General features: G+C 34.6%; 1 protein-coding gene across 2 annotated transcripts; it reads right to left on the bottom strand.

Moving 5' to 3' along the window:
• Nucleotides 1-249: 249 nt before the first annotated feature.
• Nucleotides 250-15,540, bottom strand: LOC125658414 (monocarboxylate transporter 13-like). Of its 2 annotated transcripts, none has more exons than XM_056148623.1 (6): nucleotides 15,383-15,540; nucleotides 6,520-6,785; nucleotides 5,143-5,286; nucleotides 1,822-2,619; nucleotides 1,659-1,709; nucleotides 250-1,545 (listed from the first exon to the last, which is right to left on the bottom strand). In XM_056148623.1, the coding sequence occupies exons 2-6, from the start codon at nucleotides 6,716-6,718 to the stop codon at nucleotides 1,358-1,360; spliced, it is 1,380 nt and encodes a 459-aa protein (XP_056004598.1). In that variant the 5' UTR covers nucleotides 6,719-6,785; nucleotides 15,383-15,540; the 3' UTR covers nucleotides 250-1,357. The 2 variants fall into 2 exon arrangements, with proteins under 2 accessions (XP_056004598.1, XP_048745634.2); XM_048889677.2 differs by lacking the exon at nucleotides 15,383-15,540 and adding an exon at nucleotides 12,880-13,023.
• Nucleotides 15,541-21,389: the final 5,849 nt, after the last annotated feature.

Genomic DNA, 21,389 nt, shown 5'->3' with positions numbered 1-21,389 from the left:
TATAAAGATTAATTTACATTTTGTCAATTCACTTAGTAAGATACATATATACTATATATGGATACAGATGAAAAGGTCAAAATAACGAACAACAATCAATCTCATATAATTCCTATACAGAATACAAAATTCAGAGTACGGAAAACACGGACCCCTGGACATATCAGAGGTGGGAGCAGGTGCATAGGTGTAAGCATCCCCTGTTGACCAGTCACACCCGTCGTGAATCCTTTAAGGCACCCAATTCAACTTATTGTTTTTCCAGAGATGCATGTTTGCACTCTCTTCGATTTTTATAGGATTTATGGATTAAATCACTGTACAGTATATTAACATTTTTCATGTAATGACACAAAAACACATACACATGTATTTACTATAATATAACCAAGTTAACGCCCATCCGCAAGTCTCAACTGACCAAAACTATATGTAAACTTGTTTTAACAAATCTATTTGGACTTTTGTGACACAAATAAACTTTATTTTATTCAAAACGAAATAGCCAAACCGTGCAACTTCGTACTGAAACGCCAGGACGAAGTGTTATCAAGTTGCAAGAATATGCATCGGCCATTCCAAATTGACACATTCTTACCAACTTAACAGAGAACCTCAGCCTGAATGTATATATTGTAACTGTCTATTAGCTATGCGTCACATCCGTTTTGGGAGAAGGCTATCTAATATTGTGAATTTGTGCCTAATGCGTTTGATGTTTTAATGTCAATAGAATATATGTTCAATTTATCCTTTTACTATGTACATGTACTCACATACTAGCCATGCTATTAGTATACAATATTTACAAGAATGCAATCTGTACAAAGAAATAGTCATACTGTTATAATACAACTGCTTACATGTTTACTTTTTATGTCTCTCGGGGCGTTATTAGACAACCTTCTTGGCACGTAAAGTATTGTTTCTCTGGATTTCGAAAAAGACTAGGCTCACTAGGAGCCGTCAGTGAAACGCAAAAACCCCCAGAACCGATCATATTCCATTTAGTTATCCAACGTAACATTGCTGAAATATTGTCCAAACGGCACTAAACCCCAAAACAACCAATCGATCAAAACGGAATTTACAAACGTCTTTGTTTCTCCAATATTGGAGGGAATTTTGAGAATATAGAATGATAAGGAAAAATGTTTTTAAATGAAACAATGCCTTATGGTTTATTTATTTAGACATTAAAAAGGGTAATGGCGATATTAGTTAGCATTGACCCAGATTTGTTTCTTTTGAGATAGCAAACCCGGCATTGTAACACGATAGGACATTCAAATCAGTAAGCATCGTCAGCATTAAAAATCAGCATGTATAGCATTTAAGAAAATCAGCATTCCTGCTGTCACACAATCTTTCCGTTTTCTCCAACGTGTTGATCGTTATTTTGAAATACATGTTCCTGAATTTCTCCTATAAAAGAAGTACTCTCGCTATCCTGATAAACAATCGCCTCTGGTGAGTCTTTTATACCACGTCGGTCGCCAGCTCCTGATGCCCAAGCAAAGAGGGAACCAACTACAATAACTGCACCTGTAAAAAGACATTAAGGCACCATATCAAAAGTAAAGGAAAGATTTCAACACATCCCATAATATCAAACCGTTTATATTTGAATACGAATAGAAACAAGGAAGAATATTCACCTGCTATAGCAATCGATAAACCGTACGTTCCTCCGAGGTCAACGATGGCAGCTAGCATGTGGAAATGAAAAAAAAGAAGAAGCATATAATGGAAATTACTTTCAAAATTGTCTTTAAAACCATTTCAGTTTTTTTAAATGTCAACAAATTCATGAATATCTACCTCCTAGCAAAGGTCCAATAAAAGTGCCAAAACCGGTGAACAGCAGGATAAAGCCAAACACAGTCGCTAGATTTTTAATCCCAGCTAGAATAACGATGATGGAGTTCAGAAGGACATAACAGCCGGCACAGTACATGCCTAGGGTCACCATATAAAACACCTGACCACTGTAAGTTTGACCATACAACGGAAATATCATCGAAGATAATCCAGTTAGCGTGAAAGTTCCTCCAAACATGACAAATTCGTCGATATTACTGGCATTGGAGGCCAACCCGAGTAGAACGCGAAAAACACAACTGCAGATTCCAAAAATGGAAAGAAGAAAGGCGGCGTCTAACTTACTGAATCCAACTGAAGTCACATAACTTCCAAAGTGGAGGTATATAAGAAATATTCCAGAATTACAAAGAAACATGGATATATTTACATAGATAAGCGGTTTTTGTGTAAAAACACTGCATATTTCTCTAAGCATTGGATATGTTACCCTCTTCTTGATATGATTATCACATGGTGGCACTTTTATAACTTTCAATTCTATCTTTCGATCAATTTCCAGTTTTGATGGATAAAACAAACTACCAAACACGCAATATTGTAAAGTCAGGCCTGCGCACATCAGCCATAGTCCATGAAAACCGAAATAGTCACTAGCTGTTTGCATTAATGGCGCGAAAGCAAATCCTCCAATACCTATCCCTGCTACAGCTAATCCACTTGCAAAGTTTCTTTTCTTCTCAAAGTTGTATCCAATAACAACAATAGATGATGTGTAGCATATTCCCATCCCAATTCCTTTAAAAAAATGTCGAATTTAGCAAGTTGTCAAGTGTTTAGGAAAAACGAAATCATCTTCAATTCATACATGGAATGATATACACTACATACTTCAGCATGTTCTGCTTGTAAATGACATGGATAAAACATTTGAGAAAAATACTACTGTCTCTTTCATAAACTGGAATTTCCTCAGATTATATGATTATAGCTTGAAAGCGTATATAATACAAGTTCAGGCAGGGAATCTACCATAATTATCACAAACGAAAAGACACCCAGAGTAAAAGAAACTTATACCATTTTGATATATTATAACTACCCATAATTACTGTACCTATGTACGTTCAATTATTAACGTTGAAACTTTTATTTAGTTTGTACACAAGACCATATTGCAGTTAGTGATTGATCCATACTGGGTTTTTTTCCTGGTTTTAGGTTATTTTTCTGGTTTTAGGTTATTCCTCTGGTTTTAGGTTGTTCCTCTGGTTTTCGGCAAATTGCTTCTATACTACTCTATAGAAACATGTATTTTAAAAAATGCATTAATTCATAAGCAAGAGTGTTTTTTTTTGCTGAAGGAAAGACGGGACAAACAATTTTCTTGATGTATTGATTTGAAATTCTCAAAATTAAAAAAAATTAACTGTGAATAACCATAATTTGCAGTTAATATAACAGCATCAGAATATGAAGAAAATGATATAGACCAAGAAATGTTTTAGAAAGATATATACCCTTTGTGTGACAATACTAAACAAGAGTACCGCCAACGGTACATAATACGCCCGTGAACAGCTAATATAGGGTATTTTTCTTCCATCATGATTTGTAGAACTTGGCTTCCAGTAACTTTCTTTGCATCGTAACAACAGGCAAATCATGTACTCTCTATGGGATATTTTTACTTGACATAATGTGTATGTGTCAAGTTTGATGGTCCTAGCCCCAACGGTTCGGTCAGTATCCTGCTACTACGGCATTGACCTTAAGAAGCAATAGACATCCTACACTTGGTATAAGGCGTATGTGTACCATGTTTAACAGTCCTAACACCAATAGCTCAGTCTGTATACTGCCAACAAGGTTTTCCTGCTGAGTAATACTGCGACCTTGACCTTGAAAACAATACCTGCATCTCCAGCTTATCATGGTCATCGAATGCACGAAGTTGCAATATCCTGAAACTTACGGTTCGGTTTGTATCTTGCCCACAAGGTTTTCCTACGTAGTGATACTATGACCTTTGACCTTGAAAAACAATATGTATCTTCCTCTCATCATGGTGATCAAATGTACCAAGTCGTAAAATCCTGGAGTTTACGGTTCGGTCTATATCCTGGTCACAATATTAAGACAGATGGACGACGCACCATAATACGTCCCGTCTTCGACGGACATTTGCGAGGATTCAATCATGATAATGATAGCGAATAGTTGGATTTCAGTTCAGAGTACCCAATTCGATATCTACCAAGCGATTTCAAGTGAAAGTGTTCATGTAATGTATTAAACGGACATATTTTTCTTCTGTAAAGATAGTTTGACCCCTGACCATGTAACCTTGCAATCCTAAGGGGTCATGTATTACTCTGAGGATACCAGTGTACCAAGTTTGAAGTTTACCAAGCAAAGTATCACATTTGAACAGTCAATATTTTTAATGTTTGTTTGGTTGTACATATAAATGTATAGTGTTTAACGTCCCACTTGAGAATTTTTCACTCATATAAAGACATCACTATTGCCGTTGAAGTGATGGAAAATTTAGGCCTATGCTCGGTGATTACGGCCTTTGATCTTTATCTTGCTACACCTGCTGTGACACGGGACCTTGGTTTTTGCGGTATCACCCAGGGACCACCCCATTTAATCGCCTCTTACGACAAACAAGGGGTACTGGGGACCTATTCTAACCCGTATCCTCACGGGACTTATGTGTGGAGTAGTTTGACCTTTAATCTTTGACCTGGCAAGCCAAAAATCAATGGGGATACCAGTGTACTAAGTTTAGAGTATATTCATCAAAGGGTTCTCTCAATCTTTCCTTATATCTAGAGTTGTTTGATACTGACCTTTGACCTTGTGATGTCAAAGTCAATTGTGGTCATCTACTTCTTAGGGAGTTCCACTGAACCAAGTTTGATGTTAATCAATCAAAAGAATTTTAAGATATTTAGCGGATATTTTCGTATTTTTCTGGAACTCGTACTTGGGCCCCCAAACTAGTGTCCTCAAAATTGATAGGGTCATTTACTATTTAAAGTCTATTACATTTAATCATACCAAGTTTGATGTCAGTAAATTAAAGGGTTCTCAAGACATTGAACGAACACAACCGATTGTGAAAAATCACACAAAATCATTCTATTATATTTCAAATGAATATTATCTTGTGTGTCCTTAATTAAGTATTCGATAATTCCAATCTGTATAAATACCTGCAGAAGTCAACAACATAAATCACAAAGCCACAAATACTTTTGCAGTATTAACATTCATAGTGATCATTCGTGGACTACTGCCTTTGCATTTTACCGCCAAATGTCCCCAGCGAGATGATAACCAATGTAATGTTCGGCATGAAAGCTGTCACAACGTGGCTTATTGACACGATGATTCCACCCGTCATCATGGAGACTCGACAACTCCACCTGTTGGCTATCAAACTTGCTAGAAATCCTGAAAAACACATACAGTAAATGATAGCTATATTCTGCCCATTTTCATTAAAAGATTGTGTAAAAGAATTATGGCGAGAAGTCAAGCAACATTTCTAGAATCTATTCATCAAATAAAGAAATCATATTGCATATGAAAACATTTTGCGGTGGCTTTATGGTTAAGGTGTTCCCTTCGAGCCCCGTCCGTATCTTAGCCGTAATCGTGTCAAACTGTGGGCGTAAATATAGGTGGAGACTGTTTCGTCATAAAACACTCGGCATTCAGAAGTCGCAGGTCTTTATCGTTCAAACGCTTACCAAGACACGGGACCGGACCTACACATGTACGTTGTTACATTTAAGCTCATCTCCGAAAGTCTTCTGATTACGGTGGCTGATTGGTGTTATTTTACAATTTGTCGTCTTTTCGTTATTTCGAGGCGAAAAGACGACAAAACGATAATTAGCGACTTTTCGCCCCGAAATAACAAAAAGACGATAGAACGAAAAGACGACAAAATGTAGGCGAAAAGACGACAAACAAAATCTGCATATATTATCGACCTTTTGTTGTCATCTTATCGCTTGACGAAAAGACGATATAATTAGCGACTTTTTGCCTCAAAATAAGGAGAAGTTGAAAAGACGACAAAATACAGGTTTCCTCGTTATATTTGCAATCTTAGTTCATTGCACGTACTCTTCAATTCAGCACTTCTGTTTTGTATTGGTTATAAGAGTAATGAGATTGGTCACTGTTCCTTATCTTCGCCTTTCAAACATCAACTACCTTTCACTGCTACTATAAAAATTGAAAGAGGGTGGGGCAGCAAATCAATCGAACTTTGCATGTAGAACATATGGAATTTGTATGTAAAAATAACGGGAAAAGTAAATTGTGCAAAGGGATACACCAAGGCCCCTGCCCACACCAACATCCAATTCAAAGAATTTTCTCACACCTCCTGAATTTATGCATGTTTGTGGATAAAATGTGGGGAAAATAATCCTTCATTATTTTCTTGTGTGGGGATAGGGAAATTCTACCTCTGGAAATATATCGCTCTCTAGGACGAGGCTTACTCAGCAAAGTCTCGTCCTAGACTGCGAATCCTATCCCCTTGGTGGAATATCGCTACCCCACAGTCATACTAATATAGGATTCCATTAGTATCTTGCATATAATAATGAAAATATACTTATTGGGACAGCTCAATGTGCAGCGTATACATGCTCTTGAAAACAAACTTACCTGACGTAGAATACAACCCCAGGAACATTGATAGTGCAAATGAAGTTTTAAACACACTTTCTTTGTAATAGTCCAGTAGAGAAAGTTGAAGCAAACTGGAGGCCGTCAGGAAGAAACCGTGGATGCAGTGAGATCCGAAGGACGCGAGAAGTACAACCCAAGACCATCCCTGATCGGGTCGTGTGTAATACACAGCCATAATCACAAGGCGTGAAGAACAACAGGAACTGAGTTACCTCTGTTGTTAATTCTTTGTATAGTATAATCTGAAATTTAAAAAGATTTCAAGTTTTAGATTCAATATGTTTCTCCTTGAGATATGCGCAAATAAAACAAATATTTTACTGTGTGAACCCTTTCTCTACCGACTTGTTTGAAAGTTTTCAGAGACTACATGACACGTTCTTTTGCATGACATTTAAAGAACAGGTATTGGTTTTATCATGCGTTCGGTATTGGAGTGAGATCAAGTTTCAGAAAATTATGTCATGATTTGCATTGACCTTGAAGAGGTAATCGTACTACATGAGAGAGCACACTAGGAAATTTCTGTTCTATGTGCAGATTCGACTACTAAAATTATTAAATGCATCATTTCAAACTATGTAATATCACTGCTAAATAAACTGTTGAATAATTTGCTAAGTAAGAACACGTTCGGTACAATTTGGACCAAGATTAACCTTTTTGCCTCCATTTAATATATGATATGCATATCTATGATGCAAGAAATTCTAAAATCATAGTTGAATTATTTATTCCTTACTGTACGTATATTTTAAAGGTGGGCATATTTTTAATTCGAAAATGGTTTTTTTTAAAGAAATAGTACACTTTTCACTATTGTGGTGCTTTGTATACTTATTATTAAAATGTCGAATGGTATGTATTCCAGATAGTAACCAATAATGTCAATAATATGCGCCACACAAAGAAGAATATATATATATATATATATATATATATATATATATATATATATATAAAACTCTAAACACTTCCTAGATAAATAGTTGATATAATATATTGCGTATCCACTGTTCATGCATAGGATGTAATATTTCGTCTTACATCACAGACAAAATTTGAAACCTGTAAATATTAGGTATCGGGTATTATTTGTCAACCCAGCGGATGTGGTCTCAGAATTTAAATGGTAAGTAAATCAAGATATCACCAGTAGACTTATAATGACAGAAAGAAACGTCGTCACAAAGCTGAACAAAGTACGGAAAATCGGGAATATCAGATGTACAACAACTATGTGCTAGCAGGGCAGCTTTATGGGACAGACTGCTGGAGAACAACAAGCAGCGGCGTAGCTACATTGTAACACTGTAAGCACGTGCTTACAAATATTTTCGTTAAATTTTTATTACATATTACGAAAAATGTCCTCAGCTTCTGAGGGGCAGCACCCCACCCCCACCCACCCCCCCAGCTTACAAATAATTCAAACCTAGCTACGCCATCGACAAGGATAACCACCTTCAATTGAATACTGCGATTTAGCAACATGGGACACTTTTTTCAACAATGTACTTTTTTCTGTTATTAGCACATACCAAAAATGTTTTGGTTTTTTTTTACGTGCAAAGTTCCATCTGTCGGCTGGTTGGCCCCTCATCTTTCTTATTCCTGTAATAGCAGTGAAATGTAGTGCAAATATAAAATTGAATGAAAGGATCAACACTTGCCCTTTTTCTCCCCCACGATTTAGAACTTTGTGTATGTTTCTTTTTATGTTGCTTGCTTTTTCAGACATTGTAAAGTCACCCCCCCCCCCATCAATTTCGTTTTCAGATACCCATTGTTTTGTTACAGATTGCTTCTGAAATTCTCGATATCAATAGCGTCATAACTTGGACAGAAATAAATATAAAATATGGCTGTAAAAAGTAACTCATCTTTTCAATACTACAGTGAAAGGTGGAGATAACAAACAGTGACGAAATGTACATTCAAAAAAGTGTTCTCCATAAAATCAATGGTAATCATAGCCATTTTTTCATTAATGCGATAATTCATATGGTTTCTTTGACGCTGTAAATCATTAGAGTCCTAAAAAATGAATCTTTCTCGGGTATTATATATTAATAAAGTACATTTCTTTTTGTAATTTGATATACATGTACTTTTTAATTTATTGGAATAACAATTTCATCATATTATACATGCAAATATTATAATCGAAGCTCACATCAATGCACTTGATAATTTTCTTTTTGAATACTTAGACCATCTACATTACACGTAAAATACCGACGTTACAATTACCTGCATGAAAGGCGAAGATAACGAACAGTAATCAATCTCATAACTCCTATAAGCAATACAGAATAGAGAGTTGGGCAAACGCGGACCCCTAAATATACAGGGGTGGCATCAAGTGCCTAGGAGGAATAAACATCCCCTGTCCATCGGTCACATCCGCCTTGAGCCCTACATCTTCATCAGGTAAACGAGGTTATCTGTAGTCAAAATCAGTGTGCCAAGAACGGCCTAACAATCGTTATGAAACACGTCAGACATCATTTGACCCAACGATGGGTTGTACTGGCAAAATAGATCTCTATAACGACCATAGAATTTGTGAAATGCTGACTTTAAACGAGACTGTTGAAACCCCTGCACACTCAACTTGTTTGTCAGTAGCCTGACTTGATTTAAAAACTGACCATACGCAGAACATGCTATTGCGTATCGAATCAGTTGAGAGATATAAACACCATATGCAGGTAATAATGAAATATTGCTACATAAATATGAGAAGTTGACGATGGAGGCACTTAAATCATCCTGTTTGTCATAAAGTTGCATTGTTAGTTTGCCGTTAATATCTACAATCAATAAAATATCTAAGTATGAAGCAGAAGTGGACGACTCTGTATTGTCGTTTATTTCAAGTTCACAGGGATATATCGAATCGAGATATGAATGAAAGGTGAAGATAACAAACAGCGACCACTCTCATAACTTCCATAAGTAATGCAATATAGATAGTTGGGCAAATACGGACCACTGGCCACACCAGAGGTGGGAGCAGGTGTCTAGGAGGAGTAAGCATCCCCTGTCGACCGATCCCACTCGCCGTGAGCCCTATATCCTAATCAAGTAAACGGAGTCATCCGTAATCAAAATCAGTGTACCGAGAACGGCCTAACAATCGATATGAGGCACGTCAAACAGCATTTGACCCAATGATAGGTTGTATTGACGAACTAGATCGTTATAACGACCATAGAATTTGCGAAATGCTGACTTCAATCGAGACTGTTGAAACCCCCGTATCATAAACTTGTTTGTCATTAGATTGCCTAGATTTAAAAACTGACCATACGCAGAACAGGCTCTTGCGTATCGAATCAATTGAGAGATATAAACACCATATGTAGGTGATAATGGAATATCGCTACATAAATATGAGAAGTTGACGACGGAGAAGCCGAAATCATCTCGTTTGTTATACAGCTGAGTTGTCAATTTGCCGTTAATGTCTACTTTCAATAAAATATCTAAGTATGAAACAGAAGAGGACGACTCTGTGGTGTCTTTTATTTCGAGCTCACGGGGATATATCAAATGAACATATGAATGAAAGTTATTATTGTTAATAGAAAAAACGTCGTCGATATCATTGAAGGCCACAGCAAGAGATTTTTTTCTTCTCAAGTACAAGTTTTGGAATAAATTCTGCATCACATGAATATAGAAAAAGGTCAGCTAACAAAGGAGCACAATTCGTGCCCATGGGGTTTCAAACAGACTGTTGGAAGACCTGATCACCAAAGACCACGAAGATATTGTCAATGAGGAATGAAAATTATTATAATTGTTAATAAATAATGCGTCGTCGATATATCTAAATGTCGAATTGAAGGCCACAGCAAGAGATTTATTCTTCTCATGTACAAGTTTGTAAATAAATTCTGTTTCATAAGAATATAAGAACAGGTCAGCTAACAAAGGAGCACAATTCTTGCCCATGGGAATTCCAACAGACTTTGGGAAGACCTGATCACCAAGACTACGAAGATATTGTCAATGAGGAACCCCAGCATATTTTTCATTTCAACTTTAGAGTATATGTGCGTGGAATCAGAGTGGTGTTTAACAAAGTTATTTTTTGAATTTTAAAAGAACCAAGTATCTATAATGTCAAAAAGTCTAGTCTTTAATTGATCGTGAGAAATGTTCGTGTAACGTGTTGAAAAATTATACGTTTTGATGTTGTTGATTTGAGAGAAGTTTTGCGATTGCAAATTTACTAAATGTTCTGTGAAAATATTTAGAATTTACATTTGAATTAAACCACTTCTGGCATATGTAGTCGCGTAGTACGTTTGAAATTTCTCCCTCAAAGCTGTTAATTAATATTTTCGTGAGGAGCAAAGATAGGGGCTTGGTAGAACACTTATTAGATCCAGCAATGTATCTTTGTTCGTAGGGGTTTTTATGAAGTTTAGGAATCCAGTATAGGTACTGTAACTCATATTCATCCAATCCATTGACTGGGATATTAAATGTGTCCAAAATTGAAGCATGCTTTTGAAGGATTCATCTTTTGAAAGGGCAGTGGACTATAAGTACAATTACCAAAAATGAATTTAATGCCAAGTTCGTTTAAAATACAGTTGTAATATTGAGCCTTACAAAGACAATGTTGTTACAAGCTTTGTCAGCTGGAATCATAACATATTTCTCATGTAACCTATCTAATTTTTTTTTCACTTCTGGTTTACTAAACACAGAAAGATAGATGGTACGTACTTTTGTTTTGATGTGTCTAATGCGGTGTTTTAATATTTCTCTTATACTTTTAATCCATCCTGACAATGTATCACGTTCTTCTTTTTCATATTTAGCCCATCCTCTGACATGGCATTCGACAGAATTCGTTATAGAGATAAAGTTCTTTCGCCATTTGAAAGACCGAGGTTCTTTGTATTAGGAATAAGTCATTAGAGGTCCTCATTTTCAACTATATCAACATCACCAGTAATGCCATGTTCAGATATTGCTTTAAGATATATTGTCAATTTCTGTTATGTAAGTTTATAATGAGAAATGAAAATTGATAATTCATTTTTTTTTTATTTATGTGCAACGTGCTTGTAAATGTAATTTGATAAGGGATCGTATAGAAAAGATTTGCAGAGGGCAAAGATAATATTGAATGTAATCATATCATAAATGTATATGGATATCTATACATAAATCATAAATAATGGTTTCTAAACTGAAACAGTTTCCTAATCACTATCAGAAATATTAATCTTAACGAACTCAGATCCTCTGCAATGTTTGGCAATTTGTGTTTCATGTGTAAAAAATATCTGCAGGACTCTGTTTCAAACATATACAGCTGGCGCATCAGAAAAGGGGTTCTGATGGTTCATACGACTTATTTACAGATACTTTTTCAGGACACGCTCAAGGTTAGAAGCGAACAGCAATAATTACCGCTGTTTCCAACTTCTTGAAAGAAAGATAATTCATGATATTGAAGTTTAGACAGTTCTACATCTACATCTTTAGTAGCCGGTTTCTTAGATTATGTAGTCATATAATAAAACAAAGTCTCGCGTTTCTAATCACTTACGACTACACGTTGCCGTTCAACTGTATACAAAAATGGCTGCCAAGATTGACTTTCGATGATTTGAATTATTCAATCAGAAAAAAGCAATCATTACAATCATTAACAAAAACACTTAAGGAAAGCCACATAATTCAATTATCTATGATAGTTATATACATCCAAATGACTGTATATGAGCACACATCGTTTAATATGTTAAATTGTTCAAAGTGACATGTTGGGCCGGGTGTAAAATTATATTTACATGTATCTTACTGAAATACAAAAGTTGTATTACACATGTCACTATAATAAGAGATTTACTTACTTACTACATTAACATTCTCTAGGCCAATACGATTCGTTAGCTACTTTCGATGTACAATATTCTCCTCAGCCTTTGGGATCGATGTCTATTGATATTGTACTTCCCAGTTAGCTAAAGCATGTTTATGGTATTAACCTTAAACAGTCAATATAACCGTATAATTAAAGGTGAAGATGTACTAAAGTTATAACTATACATACATCTACTTCTTTATCAGTACACTTAAATTTAGCTCGCGTTTGAAACTTAAGGGTACATAATTATTTTCAGACCATTCGCGGTAGACACCGGGAGGCCCAGGTACACTTCTCGATACCGACGCCGCCCTCCAACCCAAGGCGTTTAACATGTGTAATAAATGTTTCTTCGCCGAGATTCCGACATTAGAAATGAAAGTTACGAATCTTTGGAGTGAAAATTTCTCAAATGGGATGGACATAAAACAACTTACAAGCAATCATTATTTCCAGTTTTAAGTGTAGACCCGCCATCTTCGTTTTGCCGTCTTCAAACCTGGTGCATTGCAGCTACATATAAACACATGTAGGAAGAGCTCTTGCGGTGTGAGTATAATACACTGGCGGAAATAGTGTTAGCAATAATAAAAACCCAGAATGTTGTTACACTCTATATATAGTGCACGGTGGCGACCAACCACATTACATTGTACAATCTGCATTTGATTACGAATGAAAGTGTCTCCAACAAATGAGTCAGTTTTAATTCCCCGTTTTGTAACGCCCTATTATTTCATAATATGTTTTCGCTGTGATAATCATTGAGTTAATGCTTTGCACATAATACATAATTCAATTATTTACAATTCAAACCCCTGTCTAATTACACATACGTATGTATGTAAACATTTATTACAATATTTAATATATATGTATATGATCATAAATATGTTTATTCTAGCTATAATGAAATATGAACTTTAGTCTTATTATGATAAATAATGCAGATTGTGTTGTGTTCTATAAAATCAAATTGCGATATTTCCCCACTTTGATTCGACGATACTTTTACCCAAGGTTTATATACAGTGTGTGTTATTTTCTAGAAAATGGTTTGTAAGCTTTTCCCTCAGGATTATTTTGAGATTTATGACGTTAGATATATCTTCTCGGGTATTAAGGTTGATCACTACACAACAAAAATTTATATAATAGCTCTTTAAAGCAGCTCATATGATGCATAATTTTACCTTCTAAAGAATGATACAAGCTTCAATCTTTTTCCAGAATAATAAAAAAAAGGCTTGCGAATAATAGTATTTAAAATCCAAATTTTGCTGTAATTTGATATATTAACATCAAATAAAGCATGTGACGTATACATGAAGACCCAGGTACACGTTCGAATTTTAAAATTAACACGTTATTTGTTAACATACATTTTTTAAACTCTACAAATTCTTCACGAAATATTTCATTTGGAAAAAAGATACATTAGACAAATATATTTTAAAAAGATTTTGAAATGAAATCACGAAGTTCAAAACTACTGTATTTACTTTATATCTGAACTAAACCCGAGGGAAAAGAACCGATCCCGATCAAAATTGATGAACAAAAAATGATAAAGTAATGAAATTGCCGCCTATCTATACAACATGGAAATGTAATTTCTGATTAAAATGGTGTTTGTTTTATAATTCCGATCGGGATCAATTCAATTTGATCAGACTTGATTAAATTCTTAAAAATCGCAGTGTTTCTGAATGTTGGTAATTTTATTTCAATTTCTTTTTAAGATACATATATGTCTAATCTATGTTTTATTAATGACGTATTTCCCGAATAATTTAGTCTTACATTTAAAAATGTTAACAAATAATATTCTAAATTTTCATACAAAGTCCTCCATATCTGCTTCATATTTGGATATTTTATTGAAATAGATGTAAACGGCCAACTAACAACTCAACTTTATGATAAACAGGATGACTTCAGCTTCTCCATCGTCAACTTCCCATATCCATGTAGTAATATTCCATTGTCACCTGCATATGGTTTTGATTTGCTATGTGAGAGCATGTTCTGTGTATGGTGGATTTTCAAATCAAGTTATTAACAAATAAGTTGATGCTACATGGATTTAAACTGTTTCGTTTTAAGTCAGCAATTAAAAATTCTATGGTCGTTATAATGATCGTATTTGGAAATAGAACCTGTCGTTAGGTCAAATGCTACCTGACATGTCCTATATCATTCGTTAAGCCATTGATTTTGACTGCGGATTACTCCGTTTACACGACCAAGATATAAGGTTCACAGCTGGTGTGACCGGTCATCAGGGACTCCTCCTAGGCACCTGATCCCGCCTTTGGTGTGCCCAGGGCTCCATGTTTACCCTATTAATTTTGTTTTCTTTATTGGATTTATGATATTGGTCGCTGTTCGTTATCTTCACATCGTTTATTTTGAAAATTAGTCCGTCTTCCTGAGTCTTGACATGCTTCATTAGATATTTATATTGTGCATCACATCTCAGCGATATTTGGACAATGAAATCTCTTATTTGCAAGCTAAAGGGTATGAAATCACAGCGACATTTGACTTTACAATCTCTTATTTGGAATCAAAAACCCTCGTTCCAAAAAACACATACAAAAATCATATATAGTATTTAAGAGTTTGTATCACTTTCGATGGTGAAATACTATTTCATATGAGATGTGTTAACGAATGATTAAATAATATGTTGTTATAGTGATCCACCTTAAAACACTAGTGTAACCAATGCAGATCAGAATGTGGATGCACAATTCAATAGTTAAAAAGAGTTGACTATCCGCAACCATTCTTCTAAAACCTAATTTCAAATCTTTAGAGGATATTAGGATGTGCTAAAATTGTAAATATTGATTGGATTGGTAACAAAATTTCTTACAAGCTATGAATACAAATAAATGAATAGATAGAAATAAACCCCCGACTCTTGGAATTTACCTTCATTCACACTTAATTGTCAGCCTGTCCATATTCCATATTCACAAAACGCCTTTAGATCCTTTGACGATAAAATACATTAATTTCAGAAACTGTTGATACCTGACATTCCCTTTCTTTCACAGACTGTATTATAGCTTTGAATGACATACAGTGATTCCGGCTTTTAACCACCGCTAGTTACATGTGTAGAGGATCTATGATAAATTCTGACTAAACAGAAAATACAAGGACAGCTATTCAAACTGAAAATGAATTTAAAGTCACAATTTCTGCCCGTCTGCCGTATCATATTAAGACTTGTTCAGTGGACCGCGGCTTCATTTAATATTTTTTTTTTATTGTGATCAAGACTCCGAACAATTTTTCTATAAATGACATGTTTCGTTAACTACCTTTGAGAAAACATGAATAAACCGGTGATTCTCATAGATAAACTGCAAGACTGCCGTCAGTACTTTATTCGCGCCGATTTGCACGCGGGACACTCTAATGAAGGGTTAACACATGTATAACGTCCAAAGTGAAACATTCTTGCTTATATATATATATATATTTGAAAACTATTTTAAAATGTGACGCCTGAGGATTATAAAATAAAGCGCTTGTGTTAAAATTTTAACATTGTGTTCTGTTTATTCTATTTCTTTTAACACACACACATATATATATATATATATATATATATATATATATATATATATATATATAATAAATTATTTTTTCTTGGTATATGGGTAGAATAAAGTCAAAAAATAAAATCCAATGCTCAAACTTTTATCTATAGCGCTTTCGCCCTGCGGGCTCGTCAGTAGATTTTTAAACAATGTAAACAAGTTTCATTATGACGTCATCCTCGTGACGTTATGTGGGCAACGTTAAACATAATACAGTCATGATTGTGACGTCAGAACATTATACACTGTTAATGTTAGGCACTTTTAAAAATACAGACATATTTTAAACAGTCCCGTCTATAAGTTTTAAGCGCCTCTAAATTCCTGTACATTAAAGGTCATAGGAGACGGTTTTTAACAATACGTTTTCTCTCCATAATTATCAACTTTGTTTCATAGACTCCTCATAAAAATACTTTTTTAAGATTAAAAACAATATTAACTCGAAGAAATTGAAGTGCAAAGGTAGTCGGAATAGAAAATTGTTACCCGATTATCGTTCCTGATTTCCTGAATTTGTGACGTCATAAGAGACCACACTCAGATTTGCGAATCAAAACAAAGGCACATCCATAGACGATTTATTCGCAACTGGAGGAGTTTTTGAATGGGGAACCATAGTTTGTTATACAAGGATATCACTTTGAACTCATAATTAATGCAAATGCCAGCCACATCTACGATTTTTCATCGATCAAGATCCTATTTATTTCGAATCGGTTGAAACAATACTGACTGGTTAATGATAAATGTATGATAATTTCAGAGTACATTCTCTGATGACAATAAGAGAAATACATGTATAGATAGTTATTCTTGCGCTTTCTAACCCCATGCAGACACAGCGACGCATCATCTTTTTTTTTCCAAGGGGGGGGGGTGTGAAGGTTGACTGACAAAAAAGGTGGGCACCCTCTCATCCCCCTTTGGTTTTATGTGCCCAAGTTCCACCCTGACTCGGATATATTTTATAGCCAGATCGAAATTTCCTTTACACACGCCGTGAGCGCCGTTTTTTGAATTTATTTTCATAGGAGTTTTATACAAGTATCGTGTACAGCTATTTAGTTTAACAGATGAATCTAACAAATATAAATGGCTTCAACATTCTTTTACAATAAAATTTGCGACATTAGGGCCTATATGAAGAATAATTTACCATCACATTAGCCGCTATAAGGGCTCTTTCTTGCGTATAATGGTTGGAACTGGAAGCCAGAGGAAGAACGATTTCTTCGTCTGGACCAGTTATTGAAGGAACTGTCGAAAAATCCGAATGTCCTGATTGTTTTTGTAGGCCATGCGTTATGGACGAGTCACACAGACAACTTTAGGTAGCCAAAGAATTTCTGGTGTGCAGTCCAGAAAAACTAATTCAAACAGAATAAAACTTTCTAAACAATTTTGGAATATGTTGAGTCATCGTGGGGTGTGGGACGATGATCGGTTCATAAGTTGTACATAGCCAGAAAATCTGCACAGTATGCAGGAACTCCCGTCGGAAACTGTATGTTTGGCTGTCATACATCGTCGGACACAGGATATCCGACGAAGGCAGTCAAATGGATACAAGAAAACGTAGAAAAAAGAATAATCTGCCTAATTTATCAATGGCTCACGTTCTCATTTATACAAAATAAATTTATCGAGCTTTAATTCTTACATGTTGATTCATTCAACCGACCGGTTGTTCAAAATCCTCGGCCTTTAACGTTATTTTTTGTTTAAAATTTTTACCCTAATAAGGAAACCAACGTGCAAATTAGTGCTTCATTTAAAGAAAAAAAATCATCCCCCAACTCTTGCATGATCGTAAAAATTGGTTTATTTCACCTGGTATAAAAACTTGTAATTTCAATATGCTCCACCATTTGCTTTGAACATTCTTTTTCAAACAGAAAAGAGGGGGGGGGGGGGGGGGTGTCTGATAATGCAACTTTCAACATATAAAGTTAGACCTATTCACCTTCAATTTATTTACTTATGTATTCAGAGAGAAAAATTCTGATCAGAAAAGCTTCATATAACTATTTCATAGTCAAATTTCATTTCTAAACAAATCAGATCATGTTTATACTAAATTATGAATATCTGTACTACAGTGTACATGTAGTCTACCGTCATTATATAGGCCTACAGTACAGTCAACGTTTTGTACGATTTTCTCGTCTTCGCCGTGCTTGCCGTTGGTTTGTAGCCTAGTCGAAAATAGTTAGAACTGCATCTGGTCGAAGATTTAATTTCATAAACCCATTAGTTTTTGCCAAAGTAGAATGAATACAATAACGAAACTGATCCTCATCAACCCCTGTAATCGCGTAAAATGATTGTCAAACAACTTCGAGTTATGTGTTCTCGGTGTAGATTTCACACCCAAGTCTTTCTGAGCGTTGGATCATTTATACAAAAGTATATAGAAATACCTGACTTGCTACATTACAGTTGAATGTAAGCACATTGAACATTTTGACGGCTAAAACCCGCAGTTGTTAGTATAAACAAATACACATTTGCGTCAGGCTGGTCTCTTTTGACGTCATCAAGCAAGGGAGATAAGTCATCTTACTATTTTGATACTTCACACCACGGCAACATTTGACGGTCTGTAGCGCCTGTTACCTTACGATTTTTTCTTAATGACTTCTTTATATATGTTAAGCAATTAAAGAAGAACACATTTTCGTGCAAAACAATTTTTTTTTGAAAATCGTCTCCTATGACCTTTAAAGGAGACATTCTATGCAAAATATACATGTTAAATAACATGAAGTAAAAATATTAACGGTTTAGTTTCGGTTTAAACAGTTTTATGAAATAGTTTTCCTTGGCTTTGCGTAATTGTTCATTTTCCTCTTTTACTTTAGCCAAATTTACATCAAACCCCGAAAAACCAGCAGTCTTCAAATGCGAGGATCCACGATGCAGTACTTGCCAAATTATACAAACCGGCCACTCCATAACTTTCAAAAACGGAATGAACTTCAAAGTAAATTCAACTATGACGTGTAAATCTAAAAATCTACTTTATAGTATGACGTGCCCTACATGTGGAGAAAACTATATAGGACAAACAGGAACCAAATTGGCTGACCGTGTTCGTGTATATAAACAACAGATCAGAGATCCTACAATAAGAAACACACCGTGTAGCGGACATTTTGATTCGTGCGGGGAAGGCAGTTTTTATATTTTCCCATTTTACAAAGTAAATAAGGGATTGTAAAATGGGAAAATATAAAAACTTACATTGTTTAAAAATCTACTGACGAGCCCGCAGGGCGAAAGCGCTATAGATAAAAGTTTGAGCATTGGATTTTATTTTTTGACTATATATTATATATATATATATATATATATTTGTGTTTTTTAATGTGTGTTTTTTTAAATGCTGTCATATTCATATCAATTGTCGAAATAATATACTTATAAATCATATTCATCATAATTGTTGAAATGATGTACATGTGTACTTATAAACAAGAGGCCACTGACCTTATCTGTCTCTTAAGTATTATTTTAAAAGTATCATTAATCCCAAGGGCTAGGTAATCTATGAAAAAAAATTCCTGTTCTACATATCTAAGCTAAATTCTAATGTTCATCTAAGATATTGGTGAAATTTTGCACGTTCCAAAAAGGTGGCAAAATTTAAGATCATAAGTAGAAAATCACAAAAAGTTCTTCAGAATGTTTACAAACACATTGGATACGACAAAATAATTCCCTGTTCTCATTTGCCTAAACTGGTACCCTGTTGACTTCGCATATGTAGCCACCAATCAGCGGGGTACCAGTTTAATATATTGTCCTCCAGACAAAATTTATTTAAAGGGCTAAAACGTCAAAATGACTTCAATTTCAAAGCGCTGCAGCTATAGATAACTCATAATTAATACTACAAATTTGATTTTTGGAGTTCTTCTTGCAAAATATTGTGATGTCATTTTTTAGATAAAAGACAGACCTTATGCCTTTAAGGAAAGTTTGTGCTTTTACGTATCCGGTTTTAAATTTTAAACACCGACTACAAAGTTCCAGTTATAACTTCTTTGTCTTATGTTTGTAGTTTACGAGAACTGTACGAGTCAAATTTAGCATTCAAATGTGAATCTTAGATATATTTACCATGAATTATTATAGTATCAAGTCCTCACTAGCTCCAATGGTACAAAGCAATGTAATATCTACATTGATCTCTAAATGGCTCATAGCTTGCAATCTAAGCCTGAACAAGTTAAAATCATACATAGGCGTGACCCTCACAGTGGAATTCTAACTGTTTTTAGTGAGTTTGTGTTTGGTTCAAAGAAACCCAGAATTATAAATCCTCAGAAAATCATCAGCAAAGTTGTTGAATATATGAACTCTTCTTCACAAGTACTTTCAAGAAACAAAATTATTTGTACATGAGCTGTAGTTGCTAGAATCTACATATATGACTTTTTGTTACATTCTATTTATTTTTTCTATAAGTATGAGATAGAATGTAGGTATTTTTATATATGATTGATAGCCAAAAAAAAAAAAAAAAAAAAGAATAACACACACCAAAAAAATTGTGAGAAAAAGCAAGGGGTGGGGGTGCCCCCCCTCATCTCCCTCCTTGTGTTTTAATTGTCTGGTAGGACAAGATTTTCAGTATTTTTTACATATATATTGTCATATTCTGTTAATCTTGATTTTAAGACTGTATTTGCTGTTACAATTTACTATTTTCAAAGTGTGCGAAGAATAATTGTAAAACTTAAATTTAAAAATGGGGGTTTACGTATTCAAGAGACCATTTTGCAAAATATATCTGGTCAACTATGGTAAAATATGGGGTTTTTTTTGTTAACCTTAGATATAATTCTAAATATTTTTAAAGAAAAACTGGCATGTAAACAATTTAGATTTTGAGAATTTTTCAAAATTGCGATATTCTGTGATTTTTTCTGAAGGATGTGAGCAGATTAAACAGCAATTGTGTATGTTTTCAATTGAATATCTTTAAAAATTCTCTCAGTAAATGAATATCTATTGGTTTTTATATATTATAGCTTAATATGATGTGCTTTGGTGCATATTTTTAATAAAACATGAGATCATGCATTTTTGTGTTAAAATTTGGCTTTTGCATTTGGGGGTGTATGTGCTCTGTAGAACATAGTATAAAAATAAACCCGCAAAGGTATGTCTAGTATGGGTTTTTTAGTTAGTTTATGAGTTGTTAAAGTTATTTAAATGAAAAAAAAATTTGATTGACAGAAATTTCTAATAGTATTTACCTACCTTAAATAGCCTCGAAAATATATCAATGAAAGGCGAAGATAACGAACAGTGATCAATCT

The sequence above is a fragment of the Ostrea edulis genome, chromosome 9 (genome assembly GCF_947568905.1).
Source record: "Ostrea edulis chromosome 9, xbOstEdul1.1, whole genome shotgun sequence".
In the NCBI taxonomy this organism is placed as follows: domain Eukaryota; kingdom Metazoa; phylum Mollusca; class Bivalvia; order Ostreida; family Ostreidae; genus Ostrea; species Ostrea edulis.
Note: the sequence above shows the minus strand (reverse complement) of the source record. Positions and strands in the feature narration are given on the sequence as shown.

Bases quoted from the DNA above. Each gene is read 5' to 3' on its own strand.
- LOC125658414 (XM_056148623.1), bottom strand. From the start codon at position 6,718: ATGGCTGTGTATTACACACGACCCGATCAGGGATGGTCTTGGGTTGTA. The intron at 2,620-5,142 runs GTAAAATGCAAA...ATTTTTTTAAAG, and splicing joins CTCGCTGGGGACATTTGGCG to GAATTGGGATGGGAATATGC. The intron at 1,546-1,658 runs GTGAATATTCTT...GTCTTTTTACAG, and splicing joins TTTATCGATTGCTATAGCAG to GTGCAGTTATTGTAGTTGGT.